Raw genomic sequence first — 20,394 nt, forward strand, 5'->3', positions numbered from 1 at the left:
CTACCAATTGTACAGAAATAAAAAGAATTATAAAGGTACTAAACACTTGTAAACAATTGTTGTACGACAAATTGGATATCCTAGATAACATGGACAAAGTCCTAGAAACATACTACCTACCAAGATATGAAGAAATAGAAAATCTGGAATAGACCTATACCTAGTGAAGAGATTGAAACAGTAATCAATAAGTTCCCTCCACACAAAAAAATTCCCAATTAAGAAAGCCCAGGGAGCCAGCCCTGATGGCCTAGTGGTTCAAGTTTGGCACTCTCACTGCTTCGGCAGCGCAGGTTCAGTTCCCAGTCACAGAACCACATCACTCATCTATAGCCATGCTATGGTGGCAGCTCACATAGAAGAACTCGAAGGACTTACAACTAGAATATACAAGTATGTCCCGGGGCTTTGCGGAGGGGGAAAAAAAAGGGAAGATTGGCAACAGATGTTAACTCAGGGCAAATCTTTCCCAGCAAACAAAAGGAAAGCATTCTATGTGCTGTTCATTAAAAAAAAAAAAAAGCCCAGGACCCAATGGCTTTACTGGTAAATTCTACCAAGCATTCAAAGAAGAATTAACGCCAGTCCTTCTCACCAGTTCTTCCAAAAACTTGATCAGGAAGGAACACTTCCTAACTCATTCTTTGAGGCCAGCATTACCCTGATACCAAAGCCAGACAAAGACACTAAAGAAAACAAAACTACAGACTAATATCCCTTACAAATGTTGATGTAAAAATCCTCAGCAAAATAATAGTAAACTGAATTCAACAATATTTTTGAAGGATTATACACCTTGACCAAGAGGGATTTATTCCTGCACTGCAAGGATGGTTCAACATACAAAATCAGTCAATGGAATACACCACTTCAACAGAATGAAAAACACATGATCATCTCAATTGATGCAGAAGAAGCATTTGATAAAATTCAACACCCTTTTATGATAAAAACACTCACGAGACTAGAAATAGGAGGAAACTATTTCAACACAATAAAGGCCATATATGAAAAACCCACAACTAACATAGTACTCCATGGTGAAAGACTGAAAGCTTTTCCTCTAAGATCAGGAACAAAACAAGGATGCCCACTTTCACCACTTCTATTCAACATAATACTGGAAATCCTACCCAAAACAATTAGGCAAGAAGAATGATATCCAAATTGAAAAGAAGTAAAATTATCTCTGTTCATAGATGACTTGATCTTATTTGTAGAAAACTGTTAAGATTCCACCAAAAAAACTGCTAGAACTAATAAACAAATTCAACAAAGTTGTAGGATACAAAATCAGCCATAAAAACCAGTTGCATTTATATACATCAACATTAAACAATCTGCAAAGGAAATTAAGAAAATTCTATTTACAATAGCATCAAAATGAATAATATAAACTTACCAAGTAGGCAGCAGACTTATACAGTGAAAACTACAAACCATTGCTGAAAGAAATTAAAGAAAATACCAACATATGGGGAAAAATTTCATGTTCATGAGTTGGGCCCTTACCTTTTACCATAGACAAAAATTAAATCAGGACTTAAATGCAAGAGCTAATACTATAAAACTCTTAGAAAAGTCAGAGGGGAAAAGCTCCATGACATTGGATATGACACCAAAGCACAGGTAACAAAAGAAAAATTAGATAAATTGGACTTCATCAAAATTAAAACACTATCAACAGAGTGAAAAGGCAACCCAAAGAATGAGGGAACATATTTGCAAATCATATATCTGGTAAGTGATTGATATCCAGGATCTGTAAAGAACTACAGCTTAGCAACAACCACAACAACAAAAAAACCCATTAAAAATAAGCAAAGGACTTGAATAGACATTCTCCAAATAAGTTATACAAATGACCAATAAGCACATGGAAAAAATGCTTGACATCATTAGTCATTAGGGAAATGCAAATCAAAACCACAATGAGATACCCCTTCACACCCATTGGCTATTATAAAAAAGTAAAAATAAAAAAGGTGTTGGTGAGGAAGTAGAGAAATCAGAACTCTTGTACATTGCTGATGGGAATGTAAAATGATATAGCCTCTGTGGAAAATGTTTGATGTTTCCTCAAAAAAATAAACAATTACCATATGATCCAGCAATTCAACTGCTGAGTATATACCCAAACAAGATGAAAACAGGGATTCAAAGGGGTATTTGTACACTCATGTTCATAGTAGGCTTATATTTACAGTAGCCAAAAGGTGGAAGCAACCCAAGTGTTAGTCCATGGATGAATGGATAAATAAAATGCCTTATATACATACAATGGAATGTTATTCAGCCTTAAAAAGGAAGGAAATTCTGACACAATGTACAACATTAAATATTACACTAAGTGAAATAAACTTGTCACAAAAGGACAAATATTGTGTGGTTCTACTTATATGAGGTGCCTGGAGTAGTCAGATTCATAGAGACAGAAAGTAGTAGGGTAGTTTCTAGAGGCTGGAGCAAGAGAATGGGGAGTTAGTGTTTAATAGGTACAGAGTTTCAGTTGGGGAACATGAAAAAGTTCTGGAGATAGATGGTGGTGATGTTTGTACAAGAATGTAAGTGTACTTAATGCCACAGAACTGTACACTTAAAATAGTTTAAATGGCAAATTTTATGCTATATATATTTTACTACAACTTTAAAAAGTCTGTTACAAAAAAAAGAGAATTGGTGTAGCCTAGATTCTCTTACCAGCTATGTTTTATTGCTATTTATCTGTCATTCATCAGTTTGTACCAACTCCCCAGCCTTTTTTTTTTTTTTTTAAAGATTGGCACCTGCACTAACATCTGTTGCCAATCTTTTTCTTTTTTCTTCTTATTCTTCTACTCAAAGCCTCCCAGTACATAGTTGTATATTCTAGTTGTGGGTGCCTCTGGTTGTGCTATGTGGGACGCCACCTCAACGTGACTCAATGAGCGGTGTCGTGTCCACGCCCAGAATCTGAACCGGTGAAACCATGGGCCGCCAAAGCAGAGCACGCAAACTTAACCACTCCGCCATGGGGCCGGCCCCACACCCTAGCCTTTTACCAGTTAGCTGTCCATACTCCAAGCCAGTTCTTCTCACAGCGATTCTTCTAGTTCACTGCAGTTTAAGACTCAGAAGCTCCTCTTTGAGAAGTCAGTGCGCTTCATCTATTTAAGAACATTTTGTCAAGCAAAGGCATCCAAGTATTCCAAATTAATAAGGGAGACAAAGACAATGAAGGCAGGTAAGTGATTTGTAAAATATAATTGGCCAAACTTATAAAAGAAGCGTGTGCATAGGGGCTGGCCCCGTGGCCGAGTGGTTACGTTCGCACGCTCCACTGCAGGCGGCCCAGTGTTTCGTCGGTTCGAATCCTGGGCGCGGACATGGCACTGCTCGTCAGACCACGCTGAGGCAGCGTCCCACATGCCACAACTAGAGGAACCCACAACGAAGAATACACAACTATGTACCGGGGGGCTTTGGGGAGAAAAAGGAAAAAATAAAATGTTTAAAAAAAAAAAAAAAAAGAAGCGTGTGCATATTGAAAAAATTGCAAGTAATTCAAGATACACAGAATATAAAATGATGGTCCTCTCCCTCGCTCCCTAGGGGTAACTGTTGTTAATAATTTGATGTATATCCTTACTGAATATATGAATTATATTTTTTCAAAAATGGAATTATTTTAATCTGAAAAAGGATTCAAACTTTTTAAATGTATTTATCTTCACCATCATCATTACTGAGATTTATTGAGGCTCATGTTTGCCAAAGTGCTTTACAGTCATCTGATTTAATCATACAAATCTTGTGAGGAAGTATTATTTTCATTTTTCAGATGAGGAAAAGGAAATACAGAGAGGTGAAATAACTTGGCCACAACCACACAGCTAATAAGTAGTAAAGCTAGTAGAACTGGGATGTGAAAAAATCTACCTGACCACACATTCCATGTCTATAACTTCTTTGCCTAAAATCATCGATAGTCTTTCAAGTTTATACATATAGAGCTGCCTCATTTCATTTAATAGTTGGCCATATCACTTGTACTACCTCTTGCTTAAAGCACTATTTTTCTTTAACATTCCACACACCATATTTTATTTTCTCGTTCCCTCTTGGGCCTCACTTCCTTAATCTCCTTTGTAAGTTTCTTCTCTACTACCAGGCCACTATTAAAAGTTTTTCAAGGCCTTCTTGGCTTCTTACTTTATATTTTGTGTGACCTCTCATCTTCTCCTGTGGCTTCAGATACCTATGACAGTGACTCCTAAATTTATCTCCTTACTCCAGACCTGCCCTCTGAGCTCTGGACCCATACATCTCATTTCCTCTTGGAAGACACATTAAGCTGAATGTCTGACCTGAATTTATATATTCACTATTTTTCTCACCTGTATACCATTTCAAGGGAGTAATGAGTCTTAGAAGGGCTGTGTGGAATAATACTGCCTTTTATTTATCATAAATTACTTCACTTAAATTTCAAAGGATGATCCCTCATACTACTACTAGTGTTCTACTATTGATCATCAAGTGTATTTACTTTCCCTGGCCCCTAAGTAGTGTTTTCTCTTTCAGTTCTGTGCCAGATTTTCCATTGTTCTACCTGAGCACTCCTGCCACCATGCCATTACATTTTTGTCTTAGAACCTCTAGTCTTTAAGAAAACATCACTATTTTTAGCTTATCCTTCCAGTATAGCCTTTATTCTGGACCATACTAAAATATCAGGTAATCACAGATAATGCTAAACCAATTACATTCTCTTCCCTCCTTCAGTCCTTAAATTCATATTACTTCATAAAGCAGAAAGGAGAATTAACATTTAATGAATGAGTATATTTTACAAGTGTCACCTACTTTGTACTTAAATCCTCCTAGCCCTACAAAGTAAGCATTGTTGACCCTATTTTCAAATGAAAAAACTGAGACTCACAACTACATGTTTCAACATAAGTGGCAGAATCTGTACTAAAATTAGGTTTATCTGACTTTGAAGTCCATATTCTTTATACTAACCTAGCTAAATTACAGCCCATTTCAGGTTTTCAAACTTACTTTTTTTTTTTCTTTTTGAGGAAGATTAGCCCTGAGGTAACATCTGCCGCCAATCCTCCTCTTTTTGCTGAGGAAGACTGGCCCTGAGCTAACATCCGTGCCCATCTTCCTCTATTTTATAAGTGGGACGCCTGCCACAGCATGGCTTGACAAGCAGTACTAGGTCCGCACCCAGGATCCAAACCAGTGAACCCCAGGCCGCTGAAGTGGAAAGTGCGAACTTAACCACTGCGCCACTGGGCCAGCCCCTCAAACTGTTTTCTTACCATTGAATAATCTAATATAGTTTCCTTTTTTCTTGGATGAATTCCTACTTTGTGATTTACACATCTCTTACCAAAAGAGGCAGGAGTATAAAGCTTGCTATTAATCTTTATTTCAATCATCCTACAAACAATTTATGGTGTGCCAGGCACATAATAAATGCTAGGGATCCACGATAAATAAAACGTAGAACGTGCACTTAAAAGGGTTCAGAGTCTAATATTGCTTATTCTGTTTCTTGCCTTGCATAAGCATTCATATGTACTCACAGTAAGAGGTCTTCTGATTTCCAGAGTAGAGGAATGTTTTAATCACAATAGCCCCTGACAGGGCAGTGGTAGAGTTGGCTTCACCCCTGAATTAGTTATTGTATATGATCAGCTGTTGCTACGAAGAGACCAAGAAATATTGTGCTTAAATAAGATAGTTTATCTCTCTCCTGTGACAGTCCAGAGGTGAGTAGCCAGGGCTACACCTTGAAATATAGTTTCCCTCTCTGGAATCACAATGACTGCTGTACTTGTTACTATTTCCCTGCCAGTGAGAAGAAAGAGAGAGAAGCAGGGAAGAACAGACGACTTCCTTTTAATGATGTGGTCCAGAATTTGTATGGGTCACTTCTGTTCACATACTGTTAGCCAGAACTTAGTTCCATGGTTATACCTAGTAATGGGAAAGGCTAGTAAACGTAGCTGGATGACCATGTGCCCAGCTAAAAGTCTATATTACTGAAAGAAAGAGAAGAATGTAAATGGGGAGAATAATTAGCAGTCTTTGCCACATCTTATGGCCGACTAGGCTAAAGTTGCCTGGAGGGTTTCAAATATGACAAGATTCCATAATGTGGAATTAAATGTTTAATCAATTTATTACTTATACCAAGTTGCTTGTTATCAATTTCTGCTGCTTTTCTGTGGGAGAAACCAAATATATTTAATTAAGACTTAAGTACCCTCTATTGCTTCTTTCCATCTTTCCAAGAGAAGAATCAATTAAAATAATAAAAACATCTGAAAATTTTAAAACTCATTGCCATTTAAAAGTCAGATTGCCGTATTCATAAATGATAAAGTTACAGAAAACTTCTGACAGCTGATCTTTTGCTTGTCCCAAGATCTTTTGTATTATGTAATAAAAAAAATAAAAATCTTCTTATGGAAAAGAGAAATATGGAACAAAACATATTTGTCTCTTCTTGCCCAGTTCTTGATTAAAAGAGAAAAATCAACAATGTCTTATATAGAAAGGAAGAAATCCCCATAATTCTTAGTTTAGGTACTGCGCTATAAATTGCTTTTTCTTTGTTCTGATAAGAAGGGTAAAGGATACAGAATGTGTAAAACCATCCTATTTGCTAAGCAAAGAGCCTTATTGACTAACCAGTGAGTCTAAGGTGAAGACCTCAAATAAGACTAAATTCGACTGTGCTCTGTCTTTTTGTCATAAATTACAGATCCAAACACTTTTGTAACAATAAATATGAAACCATAAGGACTGTCTTGTCAGATTGCTTTATTCTAGAGCTAGTCTTGACCCATCTGAAATGTAAACTCTTAGCCTCAAGGCTTATGTTACCTCTAAAAGATTGTAAAACATGTTTTAAAGGATTGCATATAAATGCCTTTATTGGAGGTACTACTATATTAAAAAATACCTTTATTTTCACTTATGATGTAGATGGCCTCATTATTGTTTACCAAATAATGAGGCCATTTCTTTTTTCCTTATTTTTTTCCTTTCTTTGTTCCACAAAAACATATATCTCTGTGTAAAGTGTCAGTGGAAATAGAGCAGTTCACTCTGTTTTTTTCCTACTGAAGCTACTGGTATTAGAATAAAGGTGCTTCTGGCTGTTTCTGCTCAAAGACTTATTTCTACAGTTGTACGTTGTCAGTACTTTGCCATAGACTCGTTTTCCACCTATCAGAATTTAAAATGTTTGTATCCTTTGTTCCAGGTTTTTATTTCCAGAAATATGTTCTGTCAAAACTTTTAGACAGGTATGCTAGGATTTATGTTCAAGAAGATCCATCAATAATTAGGAATGTTTAAATTATGCTCTCCATTCAAAGATACTTTGAGCATCTACTCAATATACTGTTTCAGGAACTGCTCTAAGTACCAGGTCTACAATGATAAGCACACATGCTTCTTGCTTTATGGAATGGTGACACTAGTCAAACAATCTCATAAATGTAAAGTTTCAAACTCTGATAAGTATTAGGAAGAAAGGTAAACTGCTATTAGAATGTCTGTTAGGGAGTTGACCTAATCCAGGCAGTCAGAGAAGACAATCTTTATGAAGTGATTTTTGAAAGGGCAAGCTTGAGGGGCTTTCCAGGTACAAGGACCTGCATTATAAAGACCCATTGGCCTAAAAGAACTGAAAGTATAAGGGAAAGGTACAATGAAAAGGGTCAGGGCAAGACTGTGTAGGGTCTTAGAGACCATATTGAGGATTTTTGGTTCTTTATTCTAAGAGCAATAGGAAGCCATTTAAGGTTTTGTGGGGGAAGAGGTGGGAGGAAAGCATGGGTGTTATGATTAGATTTGCATTTTGCAAAGAACAGAGTGGCTACTATGTAGAAAATGGATTGGCTGATAGATTTGGGGAGAGCAGTTAGCTATTGCAGTAGTTCATTGAGGTTGTGATGGCTTGAACTGTGATGGCTACATTGGAGATGAAAAAGTGGATAGACTTGAGAGAGATTTAAGATTAAAATTGACACTTGGTCATGGATAGGCTATAGAACAGCTAGATGTCAAGGATAGTTACAGCTTTCTGGATAGACAGTGGTGCCGTATACTGAGAGAAGGAATGCTAGTAAAGGACCTTATTTTGCGAAGGAAAGGGGATTTGGGGAGATGGTGGTTGGCAGAAGGAGATCATCAGTTTTGAATAAGTAAAATTTCAATTGCTTTCCCAGTAGCACTTGGCCACATAGATCCAGAGTTCAGAAGACAGGTCTGGGCTAGAAGGAGAAATTTGAGAGTCTGGCGTATGACCAGCCACTAGGGATGAGATTGCCTAAGGGAAGAGGATATAGCAAAAAAGAGGACTTTGGTAGAACTAGATATACTCAAGGATATGCCATGCTGGTTATTTAGGGGCTTGGGCATTGTGATCAGGTAAACCTGGATTCGATTCCCAGCTCTATTACCTACTGAGAAACCTTGGACAAGTTATTTTGTACCTCTGTGCCTCAGTTTTCTTATCTGTAAAATGTGGGAAATAATCTCCGCAGAAAGTTCATTTAAGGATTAAATGAGAGAAAGAAAATAAAGCTCTCTGATTTTGGTGCATAGTAAGTATTCAGTGAAATGATCATATGATGATGATGTATTCTTGAAAAATTTGGTTGCAGAATAATTCTCATTTTTTAAAAAGTAAGATACGTATACATGTACACAGAAGTTCTGAAAGGGTACATACATACCAAGGTGTCAGTAGTAGTTATCTCTGAGGAGGAATGGAAAGCAAAGTAAAGGAAGAATGTCACTTTTTACTTTGTGCATATCTGGGTATTTGTTGTGGTGATGGTGGACAATTTTGTTGTTTTTGCACTTTTTTTCAACTAACATGCTTTTGTAATTTTTAACAGCCATTAATTGTTCCTTAATCAGTTTTGGGCCTATTTTGTCTCTTTGTAAACTTTGAACAACCAGAGTTTTTTTGCTTTTTGCTTAAAAGAATGTTTTTGATTCAATGGAGATAGACCACACTGATTTCTTAAAAAAAAAACTTCTGCGTCCTAGGTTACAATGAAATGTAAGAAAGAACGAGAAAACTGGCTTAGAGCATAGGGTGGTTGTGTGGTAAGTCTGGTGATAAATTGCCTATGTTTGGTGGTAATCAGAACTTTAGTTACTAGATGTATGCACTACATGCTACAGTAATAGATATTAGGTAGATCCCTTGCTCGTTATTAAAGGAAAGGAACTAATGTTTTCAGAGAACTTATCATGTGCCAGATATTTTATGCATGCTATCTCCTTCAATCCTTCAGATAAATATTATTTTCATTTCAAAGAGGAAGAAACAAAGAGGCTAAGTAAATTAATTGGGACCAAAACCCATGGTCGTAAAATAAAAATAGTTTGTCATAGTTTGCCATTTGGTATGCTGAGAAATTGGTGGCAGCACTGTCACCTAATAGTAGATAACCAGATTGATAATCTGATCCATCAAATTACAGATCTTCTAGATAAGTCTTGAATTCGGGAGGGCAAAGAGGGCAGGGTTTATAAACCTAGTTATCAGAGAATATAAAAGAGTACAGTTGAAGAATGAGCTATGTAAACCAGGATCTCTGAGTTGCTAATCCTATACAACCTCATTTTTTTAAAACTGAAAATTGAAGTTGATGTTTAGTTTACCAAAGTTTCAAGACGGTTTGTGTCTAAAGTGTGATGTATGGGGCCGATTAATATTTAATTATCTTCTTTCATGAACTGTGGAACTCCCTATCGAGAGCATTTGTGGTAGCCAAGCAAATCCTTCAGTAAAGCTTTCATTCTCTTTGTTAATCTTGGAACCATTTGAAAGGTTTTTAAATTGAGACTTTCTTTTTTTTAAAATCCATTTAACATTTATTGAATTCCTATTCTTTTTATATTTGAAGGAAAACAATGGTATTTTTCAGAATATTGAGGTTAGTTCTTGAGGATGAGAAGAGATAATGTTTGACCTGTTACAGATGACTTAAGGACACTTGAACTTGTTTCCCCATCTAGAAGTAAGTGCTTTGGAAAATATGAAAAATGAGAATTTTCACTGTCAGCAATAGGAAAAAAATTCAATTTCTTGAATTCTGTTTTAATATTTATGAAACTCAGGAAAACTTGAGCAGCTATATGTCCAAAATTATAGAGAATATGCTGCCTTAGTTTTGAAGATGGATTGAAATTTTGCCTGGATAAAGGGACATCTCTTAAGATAAGCTTTTTGCTTTATATTTATCATAGTCGAGAGTATGTATGGACAACCACTTTTAATAAATTTAAGATGTGTAGTATATTTGATCACTTGTTTTAAGTTTTCCTTTTGAACACTAAGAAAGAATACAAAGTACATTATGGCACAAGTACCTAAGTACCTGTTTACCTCTTTAGATGCTGGTAGACCACTTGTTTTGCTAGTCTTTGGAATTGGAAGGAGTGTCAAATACACAGAAGCCAGAGTCATCTTGGCCAGATGGTGTTTGATACAGATGGATGGTTAGTTGTCATGCAGATCTCCTAGTTGGTAACTTGTTGCTGCCATCTGACTCAAAGAATCATTCACACACACTGGCTGTCAAAAGCATCTTCTCTTCTGTCTGTTTTAGCTGTCATGTCTGTGCTCTGTACAGAAGTGTTGACAAGACATTGCTGTTGTACATTTTCAATGTGGTTGTTAGTGATTTTTCTGTTTTGTGGGGTCTTTGATAGTGCTGGAATGTACTTGCTTTGTAATTGTACTGTTTTTTAAAAAATACTGTGACAGTACAACAATTATCTGACCTTTTAAAATGACTTTTCAGGCTTTAAGTTTATTCAGATCTGTTCAGTGAACAAAAGCATTTAATAAAAAGAAAAAAAAAAACTTTGTTAGTTTCCAAACATAGCAAATAAGCCAAATTTTGGTTATTTCCCAATTTGATAGAATATCCTCTTTTGGACTTTTCCTTCTCATAGCCTTGTGGTCAAAATCTTCATTCTGTTTTCTGAGTATGTATTTTTTTCTCCTCAAATTAGTACCCTTTTTTCTGACAGTATAACTTCCCTTTTTTCCCAAAAAATGTATCTTCAGACATGTCTATATTTTGCATCCATTTTCTCAAACTTAATTTCCTTTTGTCTTATTCACCTACTCACCTTGTCTCCATTTTTCCTGTTTCCCTTATAGAAATATAACCAAAACCTTTTCTCCATTCCTTCAGATCACTTCTTTAACGACTTAATTAATTTATATTAATATTAACTGAGCATCTCAATGTGTGCCAGACACTCTGTTATACCCTGGAGGTGACAGAAGAAAATAGTCTCTGCCCCTGAGGAGGTCATAATCTAAAGGGAAATCAGACATACATACAGTTAGACTAGAATACTATGATTTCTATAATGTAAATAAGTGGAAAGAGCAGAAAGAGAACATGAACCATTGCTATTCTGTTTCTCCTGCTATTCTTCCAGAGTCTGTTTTTAAATTATTACAGAATTTTCTTGAGTTTATAAAGTAATTTAAGTGGTTTAACAAATAATTCAAAACTTCAGCTTGAAATAGTTGTTGATCTATTGATTTTTCCCAGCTAATGAATACATCTTCAGCATTATTTATTTATTATGATATGTGCTAAAGTATGTTTTTGAGCCATAGCCTAGAAGATGAAAATTACCTGGCAGAGGCTTTCTGAGTTGGTTCCAAAAGAAAATACAGGTCATTTGGGTTTTCATTAAGGTGGGAAAAAAATATATAGCAGATGGAGAATGGGCTGAGGCTTGAATAACTTACACATTTATTCTGGGCCGATCTCTAACTTGCTAAGTTTTTTGTACTGGTTGCTTAATGTGTGGATAGTAGAATGTGTATACCTATCAAAATACAGTGAAAGAATGGGCAATTATTGCCAGCGTTCATGAAGAGCTTTGAGTTCTTTGGAGAAAGTTCCAAGTACACAGAAGTAGGTAGAGAAGACTGCAGCCTCACCTTGTTTGCTGATTCCTCAGCCCTGGGGGCTCTGTGTAGCCCAGGTAAATTTAAGTTATTACAGAATTTACTGTAGACGTTTGAATCCTTCTTTCAGTCAGCCTACCCACTCTTTCTAGGGGCTTGAATGTAAACTTACGTAGGAATAAGATGTCTTATCTTGGAAAGCCTGACCCTAAACTGGATTTTGGTATTTAAGCTTCAGTACTGATACTCAGAGTCATAGGACATATAGTCCAGACAGACTCACAAGATTCATTCTTCTATTCAGAATAATAAAACTTACTTGGATTTTTTTAACTTGAATTCTTTATTTCATTTATTTATTTTTAATAAGCATGTACTGAATACCTCCTATATATAAGTTACTTTGCAGAGTTATGGGAGTATCAAGTTATATAGGACTACCCTCAGGCAACATGCAAAGGTGACACACCATTTTTGTGTTACTCCTCAGTTCTGTCAGTTATTCATGTTTGAAGTGTATTATAAAATTTCACCTTTTATTTGAGAAAATGATATTTTGCTGTGATTTCTTCAGGTAATTTGGGAATCTGGGAACAGCTGTGTAATTTATAAACAACTTGAGGCTTATTGGTCTCTGAAAATAATAGGGCTTCACTAATTTTGAACTTTGATTAAGAATCAATTCAAAATCAAATATTTAGTATCTACTGAAGGACATTCCAAAATTATTAAGACCCTATTTCATATTTCAAGGAATTTAGAATTTAGTCGTTTATTTATTTGTTCCTCTAGTAATAGAAATTTGTAAAGAATTCTCTATTAGATTTTGCTAATATTTTTGACTTTGTACTAACTTGGTAATTGTAATGCGGCGTTTTCAAATTTGCATGAAGGTTTGCAATATCTCTATTCTCTAATGCAAACTTGTGTCTTCTTTCATTGCTTAATTCTTAGAGCCATTGCAATAAAAATAGCAAGATGAATGGATTAAAAATATAAGGGAAATTGTGGTGTTTAAGATCTCTACTAAAGATTAACCAGGTGTTCTCTTGACTTCTTAAAAGTTAATCTTAGATGTTTATGACCAATATAATTTTATAATTTGTACTTGTCCCTTTGATTTTCATAGTGTCTTACTTATAGCTACTTCCTTTGTATTTTTGCACTCTAAAAATAAATTCAAAAGTGAGTTTATTTAAAAGACATGAAATCTTACCTTTTTTAAAGTTAGTGGGTATTTTTATAGAATAACTTTAGTATGGCGTCCATTTTTTCATTCATGCTTTTTTTATCATTAAAGATTAAATTCTAAATTACAATTTTTATCCTAACTGATGGACCAAGAAACCATACATTGAACTGTTAACTGAAATTTCTTTAATTAAGGTGATTTTTAAAAATTTTACAGTATTTTAAGTGTTCTAAATCACTGATATTTGTAATGATTATAAATACATTGCTGGAGCCGATTTTTAGCTCATAGCTAAATGCTCAATACCAAGGAAATGGCAATATGGACAACTCATTTATATATAATTATTAATGGACATTAAATAAATGTATATACATGTCTGTCAGTAAATATCAGGCTAACTGGTTTTATGTCAGCAGACTGAGAACTATGAGCAGAGAATACGTGAGCAACAGGAACAGCTGTCACTTCAACAAACTATTATTGACAAGCTAAAATTACAGTTACTTCTTGTGAATTCCAGTCGAGGTATGTTCATGTTAATTTTTTATATATTTCTTGAATCTCTTGGAGAAAAGAAAGGTGGACGTCACGTCTTTCTATTTTATTTCTCTGTTGTTTCTCCATAGTTCTGTTATTTTAATAACGATGGGATGGTATTTAAGAAATGAACTCTTGCAGAATATGGGAAAATGAGACATTCACATATACTATATGGTGGATCTCTAAGTTGATAAAACTTCCTTGAAGACAATTTGCCAATAAATAGCAAAAGCTTTTAAAATGTCTGTGCCTTTTAAACTAAAAATTGAAGTCCTAAGAATATACCATAAGAAAATATCTGTTCAAGTACTGAAAGATATATATGCAAGGATGCTCATCATGTTATAATTTCTGAAATAAAAAACGAAAGAAAGAGATATCCAACAGTTAAATTACAGTCATCCATATAATGAACAGCTATGTAGCCAAGAAAAGTGATGATAATAGATGTTAACTTTTTAACATGAGACTATTCAGGATATATATATCAAAATGAGCAAAGCAAGATATAAAAGTAAATATTTATGCGAAAAAAAAAGATTCTTGTGTGAATTTATATGTATAGGAAAAGAAAAACTCTGATAAAATATAAACCAAAATATTAACAGGAATAATTCACAGATGATAAAAATTGTGAGTAGTTTTTATTTTTTTTATTCTTTTTAGTATGTCTACATTTTCTAATTTTCCTGTGATAAGCATGGAGTGGTTATGCAAATAATAAACAAGAAATGCATACTTGGAAATGCAACTTAACATAAAAATTTAATTGCTAATACTGATAGTAAGCTGCAAAGAACATACTTCTAGTTTTCTAAATTCTACATATTTTATACACCACTGATTTTGGAAGAGTAGGGGTTTTATGTGTTTAGTGAGAATGAAAAAACAAATATGAAGTAAACATGCCAAAATCTAAAGGAGCAGATCTAAACTGTCAAAGTAACTATTATCTAAAGAATTTTTAAAACTCATAGCTTAAAATCTCTGCTCTTTAAATTTAGGCATTTGGGTTTGTATTCTTTTTGCTTTTTCAGGGGGTACCAAAAACAAGGGTTTCCTACTTATGTCCAAAAGGTTTTTGTCTTACAGATAACAGTTATGGTTATGTTCCCCTGCTTGAAGACAGTGAAGCAAGGAAGAATAATTTGACTCTTGATGCGCCACTTGATAAAGTAAAATCAGGAATACCAAGAGAAAAAGAATCAAAGGTAGACTGTGCGGATGGTTTATTCCCGAAAGGAAATGAGAAATCAGGTTCCACAGACTTCCTGAATTATTTAGTGATTATTCTGTCACAATTTTGATGAGCAGGGGGAGGGGAGAAAGTGGACAAGATTCTTTTCAATCCTAACATTGCTTCTGCAAAAAGCAACATTGAAATGCTGAACATAACACATCTTCCTCATTTTATTTTCCTGAGGTGGATCCACTGGAATTCTAAACAGAAATTCTGTATATACAAACAAATGACTTACATATTCCTAAAGAGAAACACTATTTCCCAGTAAAATAAAGGCCTACGTTTCAATATTTCCTAGTTTTCTCTTTTCTGTATAGGCATTTAGCAAAGAAATAAAAGGTTAAACTAAGGTAGCTAGTATGACACAGATATTTCTGGATTAGAAAATAGCATTCTAGTTTTTTTCTTCAATTGCCTGTGCTTAATTCCAAAAAAAAAAATCCACCTGACCTGCTTAAGCAAAAGTCTTCATTGAAGCAATATAGAAAGGAATATTCCATATCCGCAAAAAGACATGTACAAGTGTATTCACGCTGTGTTGGTTAGAAACAACCTAAACATCCAATAGTAGAATGGTACATCTTTACAATGAAACTCTTGAGAAAAACTAAACTAAATATTTGTATACTAATATGCCTAGATTTCAAAAGCAATGTTGAGTAAAACATGGAAATTACAAAGTGATAAAATGGGAATGATTTTTGTAAATTTTTTAGACAGTATGACTGTTTATACTTTTACTACTTATTTTTGTTTTTATAAAAACATGGGCAGGAAGGGTACACATCTTCTTTAGAAAAATGATCACCTCTACAGCTGGGGAGAGAAGAGACTATGATTCTGGGAAGGGAGTAAAGGGGGCATTTAAGTTGTATCTGTAACTTTTCTTTTTTTGAGGAAAATATGTGAAGTAAATATGGCAAAATGTTAACACTTGCTAAACAGAGTAGTGGATATATAGATGTATTATATTATTCTTCATGTTTCTCCGAATCACTGACATTTTATGTTTAAAAAGGAATTTTTTAACTGAGATGAGTTAGATTTTAGTGGGATGAAACAGCTTTTGAATAAAATAAGATCTCCTAGCAAGTGAGGACTCAACATCCACCAAACCAATTAAGTCGAGTACTATATTTATTTCTTTCCTTCTAAATAAGGTAGGAGATTTTAGCTTTGTGTGTCAGGGTTATTCAGATATTGATCCTGTAACCAAGACTCTCTTAACTTGTTTTTATTTTACTTCAATTCTGAGAGATTCAATTTTGATACTTTTCTATAAATAAAAATTTTAGAATAAGAAGTTCTCTATGATATCTCCCAATTCATTTTTTTCTTCAAAATTATTATTGTGTTTTTATTTGAATCATTCACTTCTCTTCACCCCCACTCCAATTTCTGTTTATCTAAAAATGCTGATAAACACAAGAAACCATGGCACTGGAATTCGTTCAGATTTATTTTACAAAACACAAAATTCAGAAACAATGATTCTGACTTTTGGAATATAATTTTATGATTGCGTCTATTAATGTACATAATCACTGAACTACTATAAAATGCTGACTTACAGTGCTTAGGTAAACAATATCTACAGTCCATTTTCCTGTTTCAGGGGCTTCTAAATGTCATTATTTACCATTAATTTTTAATCACAATTCTTTATTCCAGTTACATTTCTTTGACGGTAATAGAATATCTCCTGTTCAAAATATATAGGAGGTATATATTTTGGTTAGTACAAAAAAGATGATGTGAAAGGCTCTAAGATATGTTAATAATTTACTTTATTTTAAATTTGGATGATTTGTCATTATTTATGAAAGTTTTAGAGTTTATTTTTCATTCAGTAAGTGTCCAAAGAGAACTTTCAACAGAATTCTTTTTTAAATTTGTTTTAATTTTGTAAGGTGTCTTTTATCTCTAAATATATATCTGGATACCTAGGCTGAAATTAAGTGTAAGAAACAGAAATCATGTCAGAGACAGCTTATTTTCAAAGACTTAATAATGTTGCAATGCAATCAGTGGTAACTTTATTGTGGACAGATAATAAGAAGAAAAAAATATAAAGCTCCAAGTAGGAAATAAATGTAAATTCAGTGAGTTCTCTTATCTTTAATAATAGAGGAAAGATTTATGTGACAGCCACATATTTAATACTTTGAATAGCTCATCAACTCAATCTTCTTTTACTATACGTTATAATAAAAATTAGCTGTCTTGTATTTCAGCTTTCTCATCTTCCTTTATATATCTAGAGCCAAACTAAATATATAAGGGATTAAAGAGAAGAAAAAATATATTCTAAAAGAATGGATAAGTTGGACTTATTAAGTATTTGAGAGCTGGCTATATATTCATTGTAAAAAATGAGGCCTAATTTAGAAAAATACTGGCCACTTAAGCAATTGAAATTAAAATCTTTTTCATTGGCATATGTAGATCTCTATTTACTGACTTAAAGTCACTTTTAGCTAATACAAGTAAAATCCTTTCCTAAGGAACTTTGAATAATTTGGATATATTAGGGCTTTTTCCAAAATGAAAAAATTCCATTTTGGTTGGTTGCAATTTTATAAAAGTATGCATCTACAAATAGGACAAAAACTAGAAGGCAGCATGCAGAAGTGGCTAGCATAATGGCATAATTGTTTTTTTTCTATTTTTAATATATTTTTATATTATTAGTCTTCTCAAAAACTAATTGATTTCTAGAAATCGTATTCCAAATCAGTTGGCCTAGGCTCTGTAATGAATTAGTAAGTTAGTAGAAATGCTTTGAACCAGTAACAGAAGGAAACTACTACTAACCACCCACAGTTCTTTCCTCCTTCTGTTTGGTGGGTGGTTTGAGGATTTGTTTTCTTTAGACTATTTATTTTGTTTAGGATTTGATTAGGATGTTTGAGAGAGTAAAGACCTGTGGACATTATGACAAATGGCAACTTTGTCTGCCATGGAAAATGAGACAAAGAGTGGAGGAAAGAGGGGTAAGAGGCCCTTTTAGAAAATTTTGTTTGAGAAACATGAAAGTTATAGTCCAGCCTCTGTTCATGGTAATCCTACACAAAGAGCTTGCAACAATCTTTTGACTTCCAAAAAGGCATAAGTCAAGACAACAGAGCCTCTATCGATGGATAACTCTTACTACTCTGCTTATAGTTTAGAGACAATAGAGAACAGTACTCAGTTTAATGGAACTTGTACACCATAGTAGTTTGCACAGTCTTTCTTGATGAGATCTGATTTTGGCAAAGGGGTCATTCTTATAACAAAGTACCCAAAATTTGCCCCAAAACTTAACAGCTTAAAATAACAAATATTTATTATCTCGGTTTCTGTGGGTCAGAAATTTGGGAGTGATTTAGCTGGGTGGTTCTGGTTCAGAATCTCAAGTGATTAAAAGTCAAGATGTAGGCAAGGGCTTTCGTCGTTTGAAGGCTTGGCTGTGGTTGGAGGAGCCGCTTCCGAGCTGGTTCACTCACTGTTGGCAGCAGACCTCACCACGCAGGCCTTTCTTCACAAGCTGGCAGCTAACTTCCTCAAAATAAGAAAGTAAGAGATCCAGAAGAGAGAGCAAGGAGAAAGCCACAGTGCTTTCTATGACCTAGTCTCTAAAATCACATGCCTTCGCTTCCACTTTATTCTGTTCATTAGAAATAATGAACAGAGGCGAGGAAATAAGCTCCTCTTCTTGTAAGGAAGTGTCAGAGATTTTGTAGACTTATTTTTAAAGCATCAGAGCTTGTAGATTGTGATGTACAAAAGAGGATACCAAAGATCAGGGGTGTGTGTGGGGAGTAGTATTTAATTCCCATATGGTAAATATTAATGAAAGGTTAAAGGAACTTGGCAGAATATAATAATGAATTCGACTTTCTCAATCCTATCATTATTAATCTCAGAGGAAAGAAATATCATAGTTTATCATCTTAACAATTTTTAAAATTTTAATATGAATATAACTTTCCAGAGAATACCTGAGCAGTGCTTTAGAGAATCAAGAAACAGTTGTATGCTAATTGCTAATTTTTTATAACCAATTCTAAAAATTAAAAATATTTGTGTATAGGAAGTCAAATAACACAAAAACACACTTATTCATGACAAAGACACTTCTCGTTTGTTGAACACTGTTGTCAAACTAACATATTTCCTAATAGTTATTATTTAAATAACAAATTTTGTGTTTTAATGTAAATACAAATTGGCATTGTTTAATTCACTTTTTTTAAAAGTAGGATTGTAATATACTGGATAATTTATATGATCTTGGAAATAAGAGATTTTTATAATACTGTTTCTGGGAAGCACTTCAATTGCCAAACTAAATACTATTCTAAGTGTCAAGGGTTTGACAAAAATTGTTTGCCATCATCTTTCTGTCCCATTTTTTGTTGTTGGGAAGTTATACAAAAGTCTAGAGTGTTTTGATACAAGAAAATATGTAGAGAGCAACAGTATAGAATACATAAAAGAATTTGGTGATATTGGTAAATTTTCTTCACTCATTCATTGCGTAACTCTGAACTTCTCTGTACCTGATGCTGCCAGCCACTGGAAGAGCAAAGAGATGTTGTCCATTCCCTCTGGCTTAAAGTCTTGATTTAATAACCAAAATAGACATTATTGAATGTTGTAAAGGTTTTTCAGATTCTAGGATCCAAGATATGCAGTAAATACAGTGTGAGTTTATTTGAACTTTCAACTATTTAAATAGAGATCATGTGTTCCAAGAGCTGATTTTATGCTTCATTTCTAATTTTCTATGTATGTTTCTAATTTATTCTTTATATGTCTTTTTTTGTCTGATTTATATGCTTTAAGCTAAAGTTTAAAAATACAAACAATACAGTTGTTATTGAAGGATGCCAGTTAGACAGTTGGCAAATTTCTGATGTAGCTCTCATTGCGATTACATCAGCAGCTATGTTGTAGCAGGAGCAAGAAATATTGTAGGTTTAGAATAGTAAAACAGTGATGTAGCTGTGGAGCTGCCATCAGTGCTAACGTTAAGGAAATAAGATGTGCTGTACCTGGCAATTGCAAGTAAATATAGAAGCTCTGACATGTTTGAAGAAGGCTGATGTCTAAAAATTCACTTGTCAATCACTTAGACAGGAAGTATTTATTGAACTCCTTCTATTTGCCCGGTCTTGCTAGTTATTGACAGAAATACAAAAACAGAGTAAGACAAGACTAATTCTCTTAAGGAGCCACAATCTGGTTGGAGAAACAAAAGATTTGGAGACCCGAAGCAATTAGCAAGCATTGTAAGACAATGTGAAGTCCTAATTATATGACAAAATGAAATCCTAATTACAATTTTATGGTACAGATAAAACATATAGGACCTTAATTTTAAAATAAAAATTCCCAATGAGCTGAAGGTAGGCTTAAGCAGGGGCTCAACATTTAGTTCAAGTAGGGAAAGGAAAACAAATTATTTCT

The 20,394-nt window shown here is 34.1% G+C and overlaps 1 protein-coding gene across 22 annotated transcripts in view; it reads left to right on the forward strand.

Moving 5' to 3' along the window:
• Positions 1-20,394, forward strand: part of TANK (TRAF family member associated NFKB activator) — an 86,589-nt gene that overhangs the window by 42,253 nt on the left and 23,942 nt on the right. For 14 of the 22 annotated variants that reach the window (XR_011528773.1, XR_011528767.1, XR_011528769.1 and 11 more), the window contains 2 exons: positions 13,574-13,682; positions 14,790-14,908. The exons of 2 other annotated variants lie outside the window; for them this stretch is intronic. Coding sequence is in view for 10 of the 20 variants with exons in the window: in XM_070581369.1 (XP_070437470.1) it covers positions 13,574-13,682; positions 14,790-14,908 (228 nt within the window). In the remaining 10 variants the exon portion in view is untranslated. Of the gene's footprint in view, positions 1-13,570; positions 13,683-14,774; positions 14,909-20,394 lie in introns of all 22 variants that reach the window. 6 more of the 22 variants (XM_008531819.2, XM_008531818.2, XM_070581366.1 and 3 more) reach the window with 3 other exon arrangements.

Source organism: Equus przewalskii, chromosome 17 (genome assembly GCF_037783145.1).
Source record: "Equus przewalskii isolate Varuska chromosome 17, EquPr2, whole genome shotgun sequence".
Lineage (NCBI taxonomy): Eukaryota > Metazoa > Chordata > Mammalia > Perissodactyla > Equidae > Equus > Equus przewalskii.